Raw genomic sequence first — 22,668 nt, 5'->3', positions numbered from 1 at the left:
CAACTGACTGAACTTACTTTCAATTACCTTCTCCATGAATTTAAGATTGCTGGAGATAGACGGTGCTGATGGATGCACAACAATGTGAATGTTCTTAATGCCACTGAACTGTACACTCAAAAATGGTTAAAATAATAAATTTTTAAATATTTTAAAAATACTAGAAAATTTTTAAAAATTAGAAAAAAGAATTTAAGATTGAGTAAACAGTTTTCCCTTCTTTTTGAAATTTTTATTCAAATAAGTAGAAAGGGGCTTAAAATTAAACAAAGTACATTGTTTTGGTCATATATATACATGGAAGAATTTCAGTGCCTTGTTGCATTCTGTATTCCCTTCCTGGTTTATCCATTTAATTAATTCAAATTCTAATTCTTCAAGGCCCAATTAAAATTTACACCTTCCTTACCACCCTGTCTCCAGCTACTATATCCCAACAGTAATCCAGTGGATAAATGAAAAATAACTACAGTTACAGTAAATATTACATAAATCCAAATATAAGGTTATATATGATTAGTCACTGACATAGGGAAAATTAACTGGCTAGAAGTTTAAAAAAAAAAAAAAAGCACTTACTCCTGAATAAAATAAGGGAAGATTCATGGAAGAGGTGGCATCTAAGCTGGGTCTTAAAGAATCTACTATTTCACTAAATAAAAACTAGGAAGAACAGTCTGTTTAAGGAAAAAGCACGAGCAAAGACATGGAGAACGAATACTGCAAAACATTTACAAAATGGCAAAGTTATACAATTTGGCTCTACCATAGTCAAAAAGAAGAGTAGCCAAAGGAAGAAGTAGATAAACTGTTAAAAGATTTAAGGCCACGAAGTCACTGAAGGATTCTGAGCAGCATCACAGCACTTTCTCTGGGCCTCAGTTTTTTCATTTACATTGAAGTTTCCCTTCCACCCCAACCGCCCCCCAATCCTACCCCACAATCTTACCTCACAATCTTCAACTATTAAACCAGACCTTGCTCAAGCACCAACTCCTCCATAAAATAAAGCCTTTAAGTTTACACACACTTTTCTATCCTCATCTTCTACTTAACCTTTCAGCAGTACATCAAAGCTGACCACTCTTTCTTTTCTAAAACATTCTCTTTTCTTGGCTTCTGTGACAGCACACTCTATCGGTTTTCCTCCTCCTCTGCTCTTGAGAGACCATGAAATGCCAGTTTCCTAGGGATTGATCATCCTAGGTCTTCTGTTCTTGCTCTTGTTCCTTCCTAATGTGATTCCATCCACTACTCAGGTTTTAAATACCATCTAGATACTGATGACTTCAAAAGTCATATAACCAGGATAAATCCTCCCTTGAGCTCCAGTAGCAGATATCAAACTGTCTATATGACATCCAAAACTTAAAACATTTCCAGAACCAATTCTTGTTTCTCCCAGCCCTTTTTCCTGCTGGCTTTCATCATTTCAAAAAATGGCATAATCAACTACTCAGTTACTAAAGCCAGAATCATTGAAGACTTACTTCTTTCCTTTTCCTCATCTACTATATACATCCGAGCATTTTTCCTTCTAAATTTTTCCCAGTTTGTCTTTTTCTCTCTTCTACCAGAGCCACCCTTGCCTCCCTAAAACCCATTCACCCAAGCATTTAGAGTGATCTTTTAAGAATGTCAATGAGATTGTGATTATTTGCTGCTTATAATCCTCTAAAAGTTTACCACTGTACTTCAAACAAAATCCCTACTCCCTCCAAAGCCTTACATGTCTGGATCCCACCTATCTATTTAACTCCTTCTCAGGTCCCTTTTTCCTTCACTCATTGAGCTCCAACCACTCTGGCCTTTCAGTTACTTGAATACATTCTTGCTGTTCCCTCTGCTTAGAATGTTCTTCCCTTCTGCTTTTCCTTTTACTTTTTAGATACCTGCTTGAATATCACCTCCACATGAAGGATTTTCCATATGACCCTGCATAAATAAGTCTGTTCCTGTTAGTCTCTATTTTTTTTCCTTTACAGATTTATTGATTTTTTTAATTTATTATTTTTTCTTCAACTAATGTCAGTCTCCCTTACTAAACTGTAAACCCCATGAGTTATCATCTAATATATATCCAGCACATAGGAATGCCTGTCATAAGATAGCCTGTCATAAGATAGGTGCTCAAAAGATATTTGCTGAATGGATGTCAGTCCAAATACACCTGGTCCTCCTTCGTCATGACCTCAGGCAAAATATTAACAATTCTTTCAATTAATATTTAATTGATATCTACTATAAGCTCAGTATTGTGAAGGAAGCTAGGGAGATAAAAATGTGAAGGGGAGCCTACAAATCTAAAGAGTAAATATACAAATAAAAAAATACTTTGTGAGGTAATATATGAAAACTAACATCAGCAGTTAGGAAGAGATATAACTTCTGGTTGGGTTAATTAGGAATTATATCACAGAGAATGTGATGTTTGAGTTGGGCTTTGAAAAATGAGTAGGTTTCTGACAGTCAGAAACAGGGCAAAGGGCATTACAGATGAGGAAAACAGTTTGAACAAATGCATGATGGTGAGAAAGCATGACGATCAGGGAAGGGCAAACTGGTTGGCGTGAGCGTGGGTTTCAGTACAAGACTGGCAGGACACCAGTAGAAGAGCAGGCTAGACAGTATTTTTCATGTCTGGCCAATGATGGAGGTAATAATAGTCTAATTTTGAGCCCGGGTGAGATTTTAAAATTGTGGATCTACAAACATGAATTTGATCACAGCATAGGTAATGAGTTAAGAATCTACACCTGGACCAGGTAAAAGGCTACTATATTAAATTAGTATAATGAGAGCTTGGATTAGGTAGAATAGTGGCTGCCACAGAGGAAAGGAATGAAAGGATATGAAAAACATGGTAAAACAAAAGTCAACAGCAGTGCTTCTCAAACTGTGTGAAAGGCCAATATTTTTTAAGTTCTAACTTGTCATGGAACATTAGTTTTGTAAAATGCAAAAAAAATAACTATTAGAAAAATAAAATATAAAATAATACAAAATACAAGCTCCAAAGTTTTATTATTAGTTTCAGCAGAGATAAAATTATTTTGTAAAATTGCTATAAAAGTTTCTAAATGCCTACTTTCAATTTCTGTAGTTATCTCATCATGGACTGGTAAGTTTGTGGGCTGGCAATAGCCTGCAAATCTCACTTCAAGTAGCATGGGTTTACTGGACTTCATCAGTGACTGGATACCATTTGCAACTAAGTATCATAATGATACATAATCTCTGGCACCTCATATTGATATAAATTACTTTCTTTTTGACAGACACATGCACATGTAACTAACATGCACAAAACAATTACATGCACACGTAATTGTTTTGAAAAATATCCTTGGTGGTGGGTTCACAGTGATTTAATTGTCCTTATGTTCCTTAAACCTGTGACATAAATCCTGGGTCACCAGCTGGAGAAAAAGAACTGTTCTGTTTGGCTTGACATTAGAGATTGATGATGTTTGACTAGACAAGTATAAGCCCATCTTTTTAGTAATGGGGAAGAACAGAGCTCCCAGTGGATATAAGAAATTGAAATCTGAGGCTTGATAAACGATAAATTCAAGGCAAGTAAAGTGACAACAGTATTGCTAAATAGTAGATGATTAAAAAAGAAAAAAAAAGCCGAGGACAAAGCAAGCAGAAGATACCTGCACTTACCTGCAAAATAAATGGCAGGTACAACTCTTGATAATGTAATATACTTATTTAATAATGATATACTAGTTTAGGTTATTTGATGCCCCAAGTGACTTTCTAAAAAAATAGCTGAAGCAACGATATAAACTTTAGAGTTGACACTTGATAATCAATGTAAGTGATACATGATGACATCCTTCCCAAATAAATTTTCTTCATTAATCTCAAAGATAATGAAAGTTTAAACTACAAAATTTTAGACAGAGCCTAGTTAAACAGTCCCCTATCAGGACCTGGAAGATAAAGTTTTAAATGTAATAAAAGAATTCTTAATGATTAAAAAAGTAAATAAATTAAAACTCAAAATATCTCCTTTGACTTACCCAAATGGATCACCAACTACAAGGAATGCGACATCACTGATATCAGCATCCTTTAAAATATTATTTGCTTCCTGTTCCACTTCTTCTCTATCAGCGAGAATCAATTTTCTTCCATAAAACTCTTCCTATAGATTTAAGTCCAATATAAAAATGAGACACAGGTGACCATTTCAACACACACACACACACACCCCTCTCTCACACACACAAAACAGTCTTTGTCTGGGGCCTGTGCAAATCTTGGCAACCATCCAAACAGATCATTGACTACAACTCTTCAATGAGCTAGCCCTCTGTATCATGTTGCAATTAAACTCTGTCTTTGGGGCTATCTTAATATCCCAAGAGGAGGTAGACCTCCTAACACCTCAGGCTCTTTGCATTTTAAATTAACCTCTAAATTTGGGTCTAACAGACCAGGCCAAACATTGTAGGATGAATAGAGAACATGTATGCATAAGCCTGACTTCAGAAACACAGTACTGCAGAATAAATATATTAAACAATAATTATACACATACATGGTAGCTGGGTTTGATTAAATTTTCCTTGGGAAATCTATGAGACCTTGACTAAAAAAGAAGATAATTTCAATGAGAAACAATAGAAAATTAAGATTTAGTTGTTTACAGAACCAGCAAACATTCCTGCATAATTGCAGGAAAGACTAATTTAAAACTGTATTTCCTAGTTCCTGCTAAAAAAGGCAGAGTTGCAGGAGCAAGAAAAGAATTCTAAATATATAAGAATTCTCCAAACAAACTGCTTTGTGAACGAATCCGCAGAAGTTCAACTCTAAAGCACAAACCCAGGAGGGTGACCTTAACTGGAATGGCAGCATGGAAGTAAGAGTGTGCTAGTTGTCATGGGGTAGTGGTTACAACCTATTATGCAAGATCATGAATCTTATAACAGATTTCCTGTGGAGTAATATATCGAATATGACTCAAATATAGTAAAAGTGGATGCACAGATAAATAATACTATTTCTTACATGCTGAGAAGTTTATTTTTGTCATAAGGATTATATCATATGTCAAAAGTTATAAGGATTGCTGTAATGGAAGAGTATCTGCTACTCAGTAATATTTGTCAAGCAAATGAGTAAATGAACAAATGATTAAGCATTTGCAGATAAAGGCTACAGTTCCAACTGCGATAATTACTTCCTAATACTTAAGTAGAATCTGTTCCTCAAATGTGAAAAAAGATTCTTTCCTTTTCTCTGAATATCTTCTTAGAGATAACGTTCCAGAAGTTCCCAATGACAATGATGTTTTCAGAGATGAAAATGTTTTATTTTCACTTGTACCACATATTTTTTCTTAATCCTTCATTTTTATACATCTTACTTTTATTTTGTAAGCCCAATAAACTTAACAGTTGTAGAGGGGACTTCCCTGGTGGTGCAGTGGTTAAGAATCCACCTGCCAATGCAGGGGACACGGGTTCGATCCCTGGTCAGGGAAGATCCCACATGCTGTGGAGCAACTAAGCCCATGCGCCACAACTACTGAGCCTGTGCTCTAGAGCCTGCAAGCCACAACTACTGAGTCCATGTGCCACAACTACTGAAGCCTGCGCACCTAGAGACTGTGCTCTGCAACGAGAAGCCACCGCAATGAGAAGCCCGCACAATGCAACCAAGAGTAGCCCCCGCTCACCGCAAGTAGAGAAAGCCCGTGTGCAGCAACAAAGACCCAATGCAGCCAAAAAACAAAACAAAACAAACAAAAAACAGCTGCGGAACATTTATATTCACATATGTAAGAGAACACACATATGATTATTGAAAACTGAAGGAAACAATGTTCTTTTCTGAACTTCTAACATTTCTTAAAAATCAAGGAGTCACATGTTACTAGGTTAATGCTGGCAGTAATCCTATCCAATATTTTATAAATGACTTAACAACAGAAAATCCACTCTCTCCTCAAGACTTTTATCATGATCACTTCATATTTATCACTTACCCTAACCAAGAAATATTTCATTATCTAATTGAAACAACAGATTATTTATTTTTTTAAAACATCCTCCTTAAAGAGAAACACACATTAACACCTCAATATAATCAAAGGTTGATCCTCTTTAAAAAGAATGTTTAAAAAAAGGAAGAGATTGCTAAAGCAGAAATAGACTGGTACTACACTATTTTTATCTTAACCACTTATTTATGTATTCGTTCAACCACTCATTTGAAAAATATTTCTGTGTACGACCTCCATGCCAAGCTCTATGCATGATGTTGGGAAACAGTGTGAATGAGACACACATGACCTCTGCCCTATGGAGCATAATGTCTAGCAGGGAATTAACTACCACATTATATGTGCTATAGGAACATCAAAGCTAGTCAGGGTCAGGAAAGGAAAATTTAAAAAACAAGCAGCACCATTTAACAAATGATTTTAAATTTATACTATATATTATCCAATGATTGATTAGACAGTTTTCGTATCTCAGCCCTAATCTTCTCCATTCGTGAAAATGAAGGTAAAACTCAAAATTAGTTCTTAGTTTTCCATTGGTGGGTTTTGTATACAGGGAAGAAAGTAAAAACTAACAGCTAAAATTACTTTTGGGTATTTCTGGAAGGATACACAAGAAATTAGTAATGATTGCCTCCAGAAGGAATAACTGGGATAGAAATCTTTTGATGTATATATACCTTTTAGTATCTTTGAGTTTCAAACTATTTAACATATTACCTAGTCAAAAAGTAGAAGAGTAAAGGCTCAAAGTAGCATATGGAAACAAATGCAAGAACAAAATCTTAAAAAGAAAACAAAAACACTAACATTTAAAGTAGGAATGGAAAAATAAGGAGCTTACAAAGGGGACCGAGAAAAATGCAAAGGCAGGAATAAAACCAATAGAGAGCCATGTCTTGAAAGTCGGTTTCAAGGAATAGTCAACTATGTCAAAAGAAGTAAAACAGACAAAAATTCAAAACTATCCTCTGGAGTTCTCAGGTACTAAATAATTGTTCAATAAACAGAGAAGTATTTCAGAGAAATGGAATTCAGCTTGTAGGAGTCTTGAGACATAAGGGGACGCGGGGGGACAAGAGAAGTATACTGCTTTTTCAAAAAGCTTTGGAAAAAGGAGAGAGAAACAGAATAATAACTATGGGGAAAAGAGGTTTAAAAAAGGAGAGTTTTCGGAATGGACAATACACTTGATCCTTGAAGAATGCAGGGGTTAGGGGTGCCGACCCTTCACAAAGTCAAAAATCTGAGTATAACCTATAGTCAGCCCTCCATATTCGTGATTCCTCCATAACCGTGGATTCAACCAACCTCGAATCAAGTAGCACAGTAGTATTTACTATGGAAAAAAAAAACCAAATATAAGTGGATCTGTGCAGTTCAAACTCAAGTTGTTCAAAGGTCAACTGTATTTGACCCTTGAGAGGACAAAAGGATATTAATATAGATCGAACATAAAGAAGAAAGAATAATTGACAGGAGTAAGGTTCCAAAGGAACGGAGAGAAGACGTTTGAAAGAAAACCCATCTAGATGGCATTAGACTTGAACAGGAAGAGAATCTCATCTTACAAGTCATTTTCTAAGACTGGAGGGAGGACAGATTCAGATTTAGGGTAAGGATAAATAGGAAGCTAATAAAGGTCATAGCTGATGGCCTCATTTTTCTCAATGCAAAGTTCTTTACTGTTCTCTCCTATCCCTCCAATCTCAATCCACAGCAGTTAGATAGGAGGACAAGGAAACAGAGTTGGCTGGTATACCGAGGTGAAGTATGTTAGGAAGAAAGGAGAAGGAACAATGATAAATATAATTAACACTGCCGTACTCTACGTATGAAAGTTGTTAAGAGGGTAAATCCGAAGAGTTCTCATCACAAGGAAAACAATTCTTTTTCTTTTACTTTGTACCTATGTGACATGATGAATGTTCACTAAAGTTATTGTAATCATTTCATGATGTGAGAAAGTCAAATCATTATGTCACTTATACACTTTAAACTTTTACAGTGCTGTATATCAATTATATCTCAATAAAACTGGAAGGAAAAAAAGAGGGAAAAGATACACCAGAGGAAAATGAAAGTTATTTTGGTGTTGCCCAAGAACAAGTTATAGCAAATATTTGTTTTTCTCCTCCCTGCTTTTGCTCACTATTATTTTTTCTTCAGCAAGGAATGTTCTTTCTCTTCCCCTTACCAAATCTTATCTATAGTAATAACTGTCTCTTGCTCTTTCCCTTATCAAATATCATCTATAATAACAATATCTGTAATAATACATTTACAATGGGCTTACTCTGTGGTCAGGCACTCTTCTAAGAACTTGTGCATATGAATTCACTTAATCTTTACCACAATTTATGACATAGGCACTATCTTTATTCCTGTTTTACAGATATGAAAGAGAGCAAAGAATTTAAATGACTGCCCAAGGACACAGAACATTAGTTGACTGCAGGACTTCACAGAACTGCAAATGGGGCATAGACAAGCAGAGATGAATGATCTCTGCTTTATGCAGGGTAGCTAGGGCCCCAAAGTTAGTCCTCGCAGGCCATGAGCAGCTTCCTCCATTTATCCTGAAGAGCTATACAAATATTATCATTTTGTATTTGGACCATGATTTAAACAAAAGAAACAAAACAAAAATAAAACAATTGAGATGTGTCGTTTGAAAACATAGCTCAAAATTCCATCTGTTCCATAGTATTCCCTGACCAGCACAGCCTGAAGTGACCTTCTCTCTTACATGTACCTCAATTGTAATTAATACCTAGTAGCTATCTGAGATAGCTTCTACTACTTAATTGGTGAAAAAGTGTTGGCTTAAATAAAATAATCAAGTTCTTGTCAGAAATATAATTTTATAGTTTCTCTCTTCCACTACTGTCATGAATTGTTATTTACATCTTCCAGTATTATTTAAGTTTTCCTGGGTAAACACAGATGAATCATGACCCACTTGAGAATGAAGATCATAGCTTATATCTCGTTGTATAACGTATATAGGTGCGTTATATCAAATCGGCACATAAGATAATAATTTAGCCACAGAAAGTGCCTAAAGAAATCCAAACTGTATATACCAAAACTAAAAGTCTTTCCTGGATTCACTGTCTCTAGTTTAATTAACTTCTGAAGAATAGGGAATATATAAACGATACTACCCATCTGGCAATTTGAAAATAATAGCTTTCAATGTAAGAACAGATAAATTCTAGATTTCTTTAGCAACATCCATGTGGCCCTTTTTTAAAAAAATTATTTTGTGTAATTAGTGATAAAAGGAAGCATATATTCATTGCAGAAAACAGAATTTTCCCATCTTTTTTTCACTGTATAATACCTATCTAGAGTTATTGAGACCAGATTGTACGAGCACATCTTAACAACTTTTTTAAGTAATTTGTTTAAAAAAGAAAGAAAAGGTAGAAATTAAAGGAAGAAAGTGGCTGAAGATAAAGTGGTTCTCAAATTTTACTGGGCAATATAAGGCATGATTGTATTTATTTATACCTTACTTTATTCCAGAAAGGATTCATTTAAGCTGGCTGGTGTATGGAAAGTTGTTCAGGGAAGAACATGAATTGAAGACCCAGAGGGGCTCACGGAGAGCAGATCAGTGGAATTTTGTGACGGGGGGGATCCAGGATCGACCACTTTACTTGAATTCTAACTTCTCTGTAGGTGTTCTGTGACGTTATATTTTGTGAAGCTATTATCTATCCCTAAGAGTACAGAGACACAGTATGGTCAAAAGTGGTGGGTCTCAGCTGAGGACTGCTTTGGCCCATATTCTGGCTCCATCTTTCACTATCTGTATGACCCTGGACAAGTTTCTCTGTGCCTCTAAAACTGCGAACAGTAATTAAAGAGTAATAATCCTGTTCTACATGTTAAGTGTTTAAAACAGTGCATAATAAGTGTTCTAAAAATATTAGCACTTTTTATTGTTGAGAAATAGAATTCTAGTACCTTAACAAAGTACATATAATTTACCTGTGAGGTTGAGCTCAGCCCCAGATCTTGACCCTGTATGTAGTAACTCTACAAATATGTTTTTGGAAAAAAAAAAAATACCTAAAAAAAATCATAGCAACCAAAATTAACATTTAGCTAACACTTAAATTTGCAAAGCACTTTCAAATACATCATCTTAATAAATGATATAATCTTAACAGCCTTCCAACTGATTATCTCCATTTGACAAATGAAGAAACTGAGGTTTAGACACATTTGGAAATGCATCTGTTAACAACTCATGTTTTCTGAACACTTCTGTGCCAGACGCTATGCTAAAATCCTATAAGGTAGGCATTTCTGTCCTCTTTTTACAAAGTAAGAAACTATAGTTAAAGGGCTTGTCCAAGGTCACATGTTAACATGTGACAGAGCAAAGACATAAAACCACGCCCAATTCTATAAAACTACTGATTTGTCTATATTCTCTAAAAAGATTTTAAGTTCATTCTAATTGTCCTTTATCACTAATTAGAGAGGAACATTTCTATCATCTTGAGCTTGGATATTCTGGCTCCATCTTAATAAACTGGAGCCAACAAATAAAAGCTGTTCATTAGACACAACTTTTATTTCAATGCATGGCCAATCAAGTAGCAGTCCTTCTTTAAGATTTTAAAGAAACTCTGAGACCTTCAGAATTCTCTGGGCTGTGAATCTGAGAGGCCAGAAGACCTGAAATTCTCTAGGTCACCTTTTTCTCTGGAAGACTTGATAGACCAGACAATCCTAAAATGTTCTCCCTCCTCCTATAACATGTCCATCAATCTTTTCATCTTAATTTACACTGTATTTGAAATTTGACAATGAACCTGAATTTGACCCCTCCTCCAAAATTTACTGAGCCCTTAACCAAAGCCAGGTAAACGTATGATATACTAGCAAATTCTACGGTTACTAAGTTCCAGGCTCACTCAATACATCCAAGTGTATAGGTATAAGCCTTACTGGGAGATGTCTATTCAAAGGTTAGATCTCTCTGGATATGATACAGACAGAAAGGCGATTACCGTTCCCTATGGAAATACTTCAAAGGGGGGAGCTTTTCAGCTTGGTTCCTGAATACATTACCAACTCATTAAGGCTGTGTCAGCACCTCATTAGCACTCAACTCAGGAAGGATTTCTTGTCTATCTCATGAAATACGAGATTCTGATAATTATCCCCAGGAGTGTAAAATAACTTTCCTTTTTAATGGAGAAAAGCTACACAATTAGACTTGTAAAGTAAGAAAAAGCACCCTTTCATTTTCCAAGTCACTTGGTTAGTGTGCTATTTCCATTCTTGTACTCCTCAGATTCTTAATAATAAGCAGGGCATGTGTTTTAAAGGATTTGAACCAACAGACCTGAAAAATTCGGTTCAGCTTGGTGTAATAAAAATCAGCTGTTAAATATCGTTCTTCCCAGGAGGCTGGAAAGCCTTAAGCACCTACCAGAACTTCCTTCCCTACAGTCAGGACTGAGGTATAGGCTTCCAGATACACTCGACTGCAGCGTCTTAGAACTTCCAGCCCCTTGACTGTGATGTCCTTGGCATCTCCCAGGCCCAAACCGATCATGTAAAGCATTTCAAAGTCCAGGGGGAGGGCGACTGCAGGACGAAATGAATAAGAAAATCAAGTGACAGCTACATGGAGGATGCCTAAAATCTAGTGATGAACACTTAGACGAAAACCAAAATAGCACGAGGAGGGACGGCATGTCACAAGGAGGGAGGTTTAAGAACCTTACTTCAAGGCTTTTAAATAAGGACTGTACTGTTTATAAACAACCCTACCCACTTTCTCTCTTGTTACACAAACCTAGGATCAATTACCCTTTGAGAGAATCGTAGCTGGGTCACCGTCCTCCCCAAACTCCTATCTGCCGCGGTTTCCCAGAAGAAGTTGCCCACCCGAAGGATTTGCGCGGAGCGAGGATCCACGCAGCAGCCTCACCTACGGTGCCGCAAAGCGCCGGCGCTGCGCTTTGCGGCGCTTTACGACTAGCTGGAAGTGATGGCTCGTTCCGTCAGCTGGCTGGGTGACCTTGTCCCACCGCGACTAAGAATGATACCCAGGTTGCTGGGGCGGAGAGGCGAAAGGTCAGCCGGTCGGAGGGAGTCTGACCAGTGCCCACAGCGTGACCTTTGGGAACGGACGAGGCCTGCCCGCGATCCCCTATGTTTAAGCCCCCAGCCTGGGACCGGCTAAGTGCCGGAGCTCTTCGCCCGCGAGGAGAGCCGGCCGCGAAGTTGGCCCGAGGAGCCCCACGCCCTCCCCCTCTCCTCCTCCGGACGCACTAGGGGGTGGCGGGTGGAAGGGGTTTCCCTAGTCTGCCCCGGGATTGCCCAAGTGCGCACGTTCCCATCCTCGCCTTTTCATTCGGCCGTAGTTTCACCAGCTGCCTCCCTCGTGAGCTGCCAGCTTGGCGAACCCGTTGATGAGTGTTAGTTCAGATTTCCCAGCGGGGCGGTGATTCCTTGGGCTTGTCCCCAAGACCTCATTCTGGAGTGCCCCAAGGGGCGTGACGGGAATCTGTCTCAGTCATCGTCAGTGTCGGGAAGGCCAGGACCCTCCTGTGCCCCGAGAAGTGACCTTTAAGAATGCTCAGGCATTTCAGACCTCGTCCCAATGCTTCCACAGGGGGAATTCTTAAAGTGGTTGGTTAAATGAAGTTTCAATGTCGAAATGATTTGTTTTGACTGAATATGCTCTTCTTAAGGTCACTAATGACCTCATCCAAGTTCAGAAGACAAGTTTCATTGCTTATCTTAGTAGACAGTGTTGATTATTCAGTTTTCCTTGTGCTTCTCTGACAATGCCTTGTGTCTTTTTTGCTCAACTCCACTTCCTTTAGCCTAGGTTTATCTTTTCTCCCCGAATTTCATCCACCTTTTGGCCTTCTCACTGTGTACACTCTTAGTGGTTGGTTCTATCCACTCACATTATATCAATCCATTCCTCAATAAACAAAAATAAACTCAAAATGTCTCATAGATGTAAGTGAAAAACTTGAAACTTCCAAAGGAAAACAGGAGAAAATATTTGTGACCTTACTTAGGCAAAGATTTCTTAGGTGCAACACCAAAAGCATGATGCAGAGAAGATAAAATGAAAAAATTATACTTAAACAAAATAAAAACTATGGTCTTCAGAAAACACTGAAACCACACACAGGGAGAAAATATTTGCAAAGCATATATCTGGTAGAAGACTTATATTGAGAACATACAAAGAACTCTCAAAACACAATAATAAGAAAACAAATTAATTTTTTAAATGGGGAAATATTATGAGCAGACACATCCCCAGAGAAGTTATATGAATAGCAAATAAACATTTGAAAAGATGCAAAACATCATTAGGGAAATAAAAAATAAAACCACCATGAGCTACTACTACACACCTATTGGAATGGCTAAAATCAAAAACAAAAACAAAATCCTGAATATTCAGTCTCACGATTTCAAATATCTCTATGTTTTGCTGACTCAAATTTCAACCTCCCATTCAGACCTCCTCCTCAGCATCCTGTATTTAACTTCCTTCTGGAAATCACCTAGATAACCGAGAGGCATGTCAAATCCAACACATCCAAAGCTGAATCCATCAGCTTTCAACTTGGCTTTTCCTTCTGTGTTATCTACTTTGATGGGAAGACTTTGTTATCTATTGACTCTTATCCAATCCAGACACCTGGAAATCACCTCACATTTTAACCCGACAATCTGCTGGTCTTTCTCAGTAGAAACCATACCTACCATCACAATCTTGATTCAGGTCCTCATTATGTCACTCCTGCAGCTGGTCACCATGTCTCCCTCACATTCATCCTTCTCTCAGGAGCCAGGGAGATCTAGCTAAGATACAATCTGAAAATGTCACTCCACTTCTAAATCCTTATCAGGCCAAGAGAAAGTCCAGGCTCCTTTATATATCCCACAAGATCATCCATGATATGACAACTGCCTACCTCCATAGCTTCATCTGTCTCCATTACATACCATGAGCTTTTTCTCTAGCAGTACAGTTCTGTGCCCACAACATGCTGCTCTGTGCCTTTAGTCAGGCGGCCACCTCAGCATAGAGTACCCTCTCCCATTTTCTCCTGCCTAAATCACTGCTACCCATTCTTTAAGACTAAACTCAGCAAGCAGTCCCAGAGATCCCCCAGCTAGGTTAGGTATCTCCTTTTTCTTACAGTAACACTCCACACATATACTTACTGGTCAATTTAAGTGTTTTGTAATTGTGTATCTTCTTTACCAAATTGTAAATTTCATGAAGTCAGGGACTGTATTTTATTTATATTCTCATCCCTAAGCCTTAGCCCAGTGTCTGGCACATGGTAGGTATTCAATAAATCTTTATTAAATAGGTCATTATCCACTACTAGCTGAGCAATTTCTTTGAGATGATGTCTTTTTCTGTCTGTACGAAATACAGGGAGTGATATGCTTTTGATGACTACCAAAAAATCATTGATAGAATTATCAAACATAAAGATGCCTTGCTTATGACACTTTAGAAAGTCATTTATGTTGAAAGGCTTATGACACATATCATATATACTTTATATGCACAAAACATACATACCTAAGCATATAGCTGATTAAATGATATCATATTTAGTATGTAAATTTTCCGATGTACTGGTCATTTTTTAACATGTTTTTGTTTTCTTTGAGTGATTTCAAACAGCTTCATAGGGAAAAGGCATTGCCAAAAAGAATAATTAGTAATCCAAAGGAAGGTATACTTTATCTCCTTTCAGGAAATCTATATTGAAAATGAAGTTATTCTGAGTAGGTAAAGAAATATTGTATTTTTAGATACAGAAGTAATTTCAAGTCTTACTTTTCAAAATTCAGTTAAAGGAACTTACTTTCACTATAGAATTCTTGAACAAACCAACCTTTCTGCCTGCCTTCATTTCTCAATAGCAGTGTGAATTTGGATGACTTTTCTGGAGGTAGATTGATAAAGGTGTTATGGCAGTCATTTTCCTCCTCAACTCAATATAAGCAGCAAAAACTGGTCTCATCTTTTTTTGCAGAATTATTCTGTGTGATTTGGTTTCTCCCTTGCCATGTAAAACAGGTTTCAAGTATGATTGCATTTTCCCCAACAATTTATCGTTAAAAATTTCAAATATATAGAAAAGTTAACACAATTTTACAGTAAGTGTCCATACAGTGACCTCCTAGGTTCTACAGTTTTAACATTTTGCTGTATTTTTTCAATCATATATTTATCCACCCACTCAGCCATCAACCCATGTTATTATTTTGTTGCATTTCCAAGGGAGTTACAGACATAAGTACACATATGATTGCATTTTGCATGAAAGATAAACCCCTCATCTAGGTAACAGATTAACAGAACATACATATCTAAGCATATAGCTGATTAAATGATATCATTTCTTCATCTAATTTCAGCAGGGCCTTGAGAATTTTGCTTTAAAACAGTTTCAAATTAGTTTTTAATCAACACTGTAACATTATTTTGATGATAATGAAAGCAAATAGCATATTTATTTCTAATGTCATAGCAAATATGAAATTTCATACGTAGCAGAAGACAGGGGCATGGTTATAGAGAACCATTATTCTAGGGGAAAAAAGGGGGGGTAAAAGCCTTTTTAGTGTAAAGAATAACAAGGATCATGGGGGGCCTGAAGAGTTTTCTGCTTTCTATTTCTGCTTTCATGTAGGACAATAGCAAATCATCCCTGAGGGTAAACATTCATGCCTTTCCTGAAAGATCTTTAAGATGCTCATTTTTAGTACCTTCACTGTCAGAAATTCTTCTTATAGCTAATCTAAGACCTTCAAGCAGTAGTCATAAAATGTGAAAAAGAGATGCAGATAGTCATAAGAAGTTAATACTGATGGGTTTTCCATTCCATTGTCATAAACACATCATATAGTAGTTTTATATTAAAGTGATAACACACAGTTGAGACACTGCATTACATTATGAACAAATTGTAATTACCTTACATCTGAAAGGACTCATCCATCAATTTTCCTATTTGAGTTCATTGTGTGTCTTCTGAAAAGAAGATATCAGGGCTACTGAGTAAACTCCATCTGACCTTATTGTGAATAGAGAGTATTATTTTACTCTGAAGCTGTTCCCAGAGATTGCCTCTTTGTTAGAGGGAATTTTGATTAATATTCGTAGAGCTTAGAAACCCTGAATTGATTGTCATTATTTTCTAACAATTCACAAATAAGTTATAATTAAAGATAGCATTGCTTCAGAAGACAGAGTTATATTTACTAAGATCAAGAAAAGTTCTGAAGTTACATTATTGTGCATTTGCTTACTCAGGGGGAAAAAAGGTAATTGTTTATTCAGTGATCTTGCTCATCTACACATTTTATATGATGTGATCATGTAAAATACACAATAATATATATTTTTTAAAAACTCCATATCCATAGTGATTTTCTGTGAAAAATATGGAATTTTTACTGTTATTTTTAACCCTAGCTTAATAGATTGAAAGAGTAACCATGTGGACTGATTGTAAGAAAATCACTTACAACCCTATATTTTTGTGTAAAGTAACTCCCCAAGATGTTTCCTTGTGTGTGTAAACTTTGTTTCTTCATTTCTAACCCATTTTTATACTTGGCAATTCCTTCCTCCAAAGAATATTGCTAAAAAGGTAGAATCAGGGATACATAGTTTCACTCTTTCTACGCTTAAAAAACTACATCCTGCCCTTTTAAAATTTATTTAGCGAAACATATCTCAATTAGCCAAGATTTGGTGGGAGAAGGAGGGTGGTTTCCCCTTCACTCAAAAGCCAAAGTTCTTAAAAGTAGTCTATCAACCCACACACACCCCCTCACTCTACTACTCTTGTATTTCTCTTACCTCACTTCCTGCTATTCTCCCTACCACCACCACCATCCCCTCCACAGATATCTGTGTGGCTCTGGCTCCACTTCCTTGAAGTCTTTGCCCAAAATTTACCTCCTCAGTGAGGCCTAATCTGTATAAAACTGATATTTCCAATCACTTCATCTGCTCTTTCCCCCCAGAGCACATGTTCATCTTCTAACATAACTGTGTAATTTACTTACTTATTACATTTATTGTCCATGTTGTCCTAGAATATAAGCACCACAAGGGCAGGGATTTGTTTTTCCATTTGATTTACTAATGTGAAGGAAATACCTAGAACAGTGTTTGGCACATATGCTCAATAGATGTATGTTGAATGAATGAGTGTATATCTACATATGGTAATATATTATAAATACATTTTTTATTCATAAGGGAAGAACTGTGCAGAGAGAAGTTTGCATAATTATTAAGAACTCAGGTTTTCGTGTCACTCAGACCTTGGTTTAAGTTTAGGTGTTTTCTGTTCGGTAGTGTTACTGAACCAAACTTGGGTCTGCTTACCTGTGCACAATAAAGCCAATCTACTGACAATGAGTTGTGGTGACAGGAAGTGCAGCATTTATTGCAGGGTGCCAAGCAAGGAGAACAGGCAGCTCATGCTCAAAAGACCCAAACTCCCCAATGGCTTTCAAGGAAGGGGTTTAAAGGCACTGTGAGGGAGGGGACTGCAGGGTACATGATCAGCTCATGCATAGTTCTCAGATTTGTTGGCATCAAGGTAAAGTTTCAAGCATCATCAACCTTTGGGTTTCAATGGGTCTAGGGTCTATGTGCATGTGGTCAGCATTTTTACATCTGATGGGGGTCTGCCTCCTCTAAAAACAACTTAGGAATATGTGTCAGGCCTTTATATCTTTTACGGAACTTGGAGTTCGGTGATTCTGCCACGTGGCAGATTTATAGTCTAAACCGTTACCAGTTTCCCAGCCCAATGGCTATTTGTCTCCACATCTTCACATTTCCTAATCATTAACTCTTGAGTCAGCCTTTTGAGACTCAAGGGAGGCCTGGGAAACTAAAGCAAAAGCCTTTTACTTCCAAGGACAGGGACACAGGGGCTTGTATATGGTTTCAGTAGTTCACTCCCTTTCTAAACCTCAGTTTTCTCATCTGTGGAAATAGTGATAATAATACCATCCCTCATAGGATTATTGTGAAGATATATGAAAGAATACATATTAAGGACTTAGCATAGTGTCAGGCAATTAGTAAAGATTCAATCAACACTGGCAGATATGGAGTTTGAAATTAATTTTATAGTAATCTACAGTGTCCATCAGATTATGAGAATCAGCCCTTATCTCCCACCTAGATTGGTTCTCATTCTTTTCCTCATTCACAATAGTTCTCTGAAATCATCACATAGTTCATTATAGACCAGTCCTCTAGATGGACTATTTTATTGATTCACAAAGTGTCATCTTAAGCAAACATTATTATTATACTCTGAGGTACTTTCTGCGAAAAACTTTGTTTCTATCATTTAATTGAGTTCAGCACTGTAAACTTGATTGGCACCAAATAAATATTGCTTGGCAATATGTTAATACTTAAAATAGAAGATGGCTAGCATGCAGATGGACTTTGTTTCTTAGTATTATAGTAAACAAAATCTACTGATGAGCAGAGAAGATGTTCACTTGGGTTTGAAACAATTTTTAAAAATTTTAGATACTCAACAACAATTAAAAAAGTAATTGTGGTACATTCATACAATACAATACTATACTATACAGCAATGAAAAAAATGAACTACTGTTACATAAAACAACAGGGATGAATCTCAGGATCTCAACATAGATAAGTAAAAGAGTACCTTGGAAATGGGATATAGCTTACATACAGCAAAGTCCACAAAATCTTAAGTGTACAGTTTGATAAGTCTGCTCTGAACGTCTGACTTTTGTTGGACATAAGCACTCATTTCTCTTGGTATATACCCAGGAATTGGAATTGCTAGGTTATAGGATGCATGTGTTTTTACTTTAGTAGTTGGTGCCAAACACTTTTCCAAAGTGTTTGTACAATTTACATTCTCACCAGCAAGAGACGAGAGTTCCTGTTCCCCCATTTCCTTGCCAATACTTGGTATGGTGAGTCCTTTGAATTTTGGTGAGTGTGTATTGTTATCTCATTGTGGTTTTAGTATGCAGTTCCTTGATAATTAAGATGTTTATCACCTCATATGTATTTTTTTTCTTGAGTCATTCTTTAATTTCTTTATTCTTTAATAGTTTTAAATAAATGTATTTATTTATTTATTTTTGGCTGCATTGGGTCTTCGTTGCTGAGCACAGGCTTTCTCTAGTTGCAGTGAGCAGGGGCTACTCTTCGTTGTGGTGCGCGGGCTTCTCATTGCAGGGGCTTCCCTTGTTGTGGAGCGCGGACTCTAGGTGTGCAGGCTTCAGTAGATGTGGCACACGGGCTCAGTAGTTGTGGCTTGTGGGCTCTAGAGTGCAGGCTCAGTAGTTGTGGCACACGGGCTTAGTTGCTCCATGGCATGTGGGATCTTCCCGGACCAGGAATCAAACCTGTGTCCCCTGCATTGGCAGGTGTACCACCAGGCAAGTCCCTGTTTCCCTGTTTATTCTTTAATATTAAAACAATATCAATTTTTGTATTGGATGAAAGTGGTTTTTTGTTTGTTTACTATATGATTCCATTTATATAAAATTCTATAAGAGGTAAAAGGTTAGTGGCAGAAAGATCAGTAGTGTGGCCAGGGGCCAAAGATGGGAGAAAGCATTGACTGCAAGAGGCATGAGGGAACTTTTTGAAGTGATGAAAATACTGTATATCTTGATTGTGGTGGTGGTTGTATATTTGTCAAAACTCATTGAATTGTATACTGAAAATTGATCAGTTTTATTGTATGTAAATTATACTTCAGTAAAAAGCTGATTTAAAAACTGAAGTAGGTAAATATAGTTTGCTCATGAAAAAATAGAAAATGTGATCTTGAAAGAGAAAGGAGGAACATTCTATTACAAATCAAAATAGATCCCCTTTGTAGTTTATATATTTCACTTTCAGCTTTTAAATAGTCAATTTTCCAGCCTCATCTCTTGTGCTGAACATTAGTCTCTAATGATACCAGACCTGGTAAGAAGTCCTCCATGCACACTATATTGTTTCTTTCTTTGCTGTCATTGGCTTATACTGAACACTTGCCTGGAACAGCTTCCTCTCTTGTCCTCCCCTGAGACTCCCACTTCCTCTCTCCCTCACCTGGCTAACTCCTACCTACCCTTGAAGACTCAGTGTGGAATTCACCTTGGATGAAAGTATTTTTAAAGACAGTATTAATTGAAAACATTTCTAAGCAAGTTTATTTATTTTTAAAGATAAACACTGTCATTTTTTTAATCTCCTTGCTATACTTAAACAAGCAATATTTTTTCTAGCTCATTGAGGTATAGTTGACATATAACATTGTGTAAATTTGTGTACAATAAATTTACTTGTTGTTTTAAAGCATAAGTATTTATTTCCCCCATCACAATGTTATTTGGTGAATCTGTACTTGTAAGTAAGTAAACCAATTATAAACTAAGATACTTTTTTTCAGTGGGAATATGTGTGCACCAATGACTGTGTGTGCCTAAATATAATTATTCCCAGAGAGAATACCTGTGGTCAGGATGCCCATTCACTCTGGCTCTGTTGCCAGTCACTATGTGAATTTGGACTGTTGTTTTTTTTTTTTTTTTTTGCGGTACGTGGGCCTCTCACTGTTGTGGCCTCTTCCGCTGTGGAGCACAGGCTCCGGACGCGCAGACTCAGCGGCCATGGCCCACAGGCCCAGCCGCTCCGCGGCATGTGGGATCCTCCCGGACCGGGGCACGAACCCGTGTCCCCTGCATCAGCAGGTGGACTCTCAACCACTGCGCCACCAGGGAAGCCCTGGACTGGTTTTGCTCTCAGTGAAATTGATGTTTTTAGCTAGATGATTTCTAAGACACACTCCAGGATTCAGAAACTTCCTTCTGTAGAATAAGCAGGTTAGAATGGAAAGAATACTAGACCAGGGATCAACCTGGGCTCTGCACCTGTGGGCCTTTGCTTCATTTCATGGTTCTAAACCCCAGTAAGTTTCTTTGTCATCGTACTCTTTTCCTACCTTCCCTCCTTCAACAGATTCTGATATAAAACAGTGAGCAATGCAGTAATTCCTTAAGCCTGGAAATTAGCATAACCAGAATATAAATTTTTTAAAAACCGTATAAGTTGTTATTAAATGTGTACACTAATAAACTGTGTAGACATTGACTTATTCAGATTCAGTAATACGGTCACTTATGATACTTAGAGTGTTTTTTTTTCCTATGATAAATCTAGAAACTTTTTAAACAAAAATTAAACCCCTGGGGCTTCCCTGGTGGCGCAGTGGTTGGGAGTCCGCCTGCCGATGCAGGGGACACGGGTTCGTGCCCCGGTCTGGGAAGATCCCACATGCCACGGAGCGGCTGGGCCTGTGAGCCATGGCCGCTGAGCCTGTGCGTCCGGACCCTGTGCTCCGCAACTGGAGAGGCCACGGCAGTGAGAGGCCCGCGTACCGCAAAATAAACAAAAAGAAAAAAAAACAAAATTAAACCCCTGTCTATATCAAGTTGCAGAATTTCCACAAAATTAATTTTCTTGGAATAGATTTGGTTTGCATTTTCTGGATCCTAGGCAGGCATAGGATATGATTCACCCTAACCTTATTTCCTTGCATTTTACTTTATTTTATTTGTTTTTTTGCTTGTTTTACAGTAGTTTTCTGCTGTAGCTGAGTATCATTGTTTCTTTTCAGCAATTTTCATCACCTCACTATCAAAGCCCATTAAATTTTCTGAAAATAATGGCTTATTGGGATCCAGACTCAAGTAAGATCTATTTTAATCTTATCTTTGCTTCTGCTTGTTGCTCCTCTTTGGACATTCATTAAATAATATGCACTTGATGAAATTCTAACAATAGTATCAAAGATATTATTTACTCCTTGAATACCAGTTGTAGAAGCAGTAGAAAGCTGTGAGTAAGAAAGAGCTTGGGCTTTGAAGTGAGACTACTAGACTCGAATTCTGGCTCTTTGTACTAGCAATTTGACCTTAGGAGAGTTCCTGAATCCTCAGATATATTATGTGTAAAATGAAGATAATAAAGGTACTTATCTCATTGAACTGTCTTGTGGGTTAAATGAGGTAATACTAAATGTAAATTGCTCTGAACAGTGTCTTGTACTTAGTAATCATTCAGTTCTTAGCTGCCATTATAAATATTACTACCTTTAGGTTTTTTTGTGAGGATTAAATGTGATCATGTATGTAAAGTGTATATGAAAGGCCTGCAATGTTGTAAGCAATTAACATTAGCTGATATTATTACTAAACGAAGATTTTCTCTGGCCAGTTGGTTTTACACAATTTCTTTTTTTTTAATTAATTAATTTTATTTTTGGCCGCGTTGGGTCTTCACTGCTGCGCGTGGGCTTTCTCTAGTTGCGGCGAGTGGGGGTTACTCTTCGTTGCTGTGCACGGGCTTCTCATTGTGGTGGCTTCTCTTGTTGGGGAGCACAGGCTCTAGGCGCGTGGGCTTCAGTAGTTGTGGCACACAGGCCCAGTAGTTGTGGCTCGCAAGCTCTAGAGTGCAGGCTCAGTAGTTGTGGTGCACGGGTTTAGTTGCTCCGTGGCATGTGGGATCTTCGTGGACCAGGGCTCGAACCCGTGTCCTCTGC

General features: G+C 37.4%; 1 protein-coding gene across 3 annotated transcripts in view; it reads right to left on the bottom strand.

Annotated features, from left to right (window-relative positions):
• DPH5 (diphthamide biosynthesis 5) overlaps positions 1 to 12,274 on the bottom strand; it is a 47,253-nt gene extending 34,979 nt beyond the window's left edge. Inside the window, exons 1-3 of one of the 3 annotated variants that reach the window (XM_022584214.2) lie at positions 11,939 to 12,274; positions 11,478 to 11,635; positions 4,032 to 4,156 (exon numbers count right to left, since the gene is read on the bottom strand). In XM_022584214.2, the coding sequence (XP_022439922.1) occupies positions 4,032 to 4,156; positions 11,478 to 11,612 (260 nt within the window). In that variant the 5' untranslated portion in view covers positions 11,613 to 11,635; positions 11,939 to 12,274. Of the gene's footprint in view, positions 1 to 4,031; positions 4,157 to 11,477; positions 11,636 to 11,860 lie in introns of all 3 variants that reach the window. The other 2 variants (XM_022584213.3, XM_022584211.2) reach the window with 2 other exon arrangements.
• Between the last annotated feature and the right edge of the window lie 10,394 nt (positions 12,275 to 22,668).

The sequence above is a fragment of the Delphinapterus leucas genome, chromosome 1, assembly GCF_059928025.1.
Source record: "Delphinapterus leucas isolate spDelLeu-1000000601 "Yukka" chromosome 1, BTC_Dleu_Yukka2, whole genome shotgun sequence".
NCBI classification, from domain to species: domain Eukaryota; kingdom Metazoa; phylum Chordata; class Mammalia; order Artiodactyla; family Monodontidae; genus Delphinapterus; species Delphinapterus leucas.
Note: the sequence above shows the minus strand (reverse complement) of the source record. Positions and strands in the feature narration are given on the sequence as shown.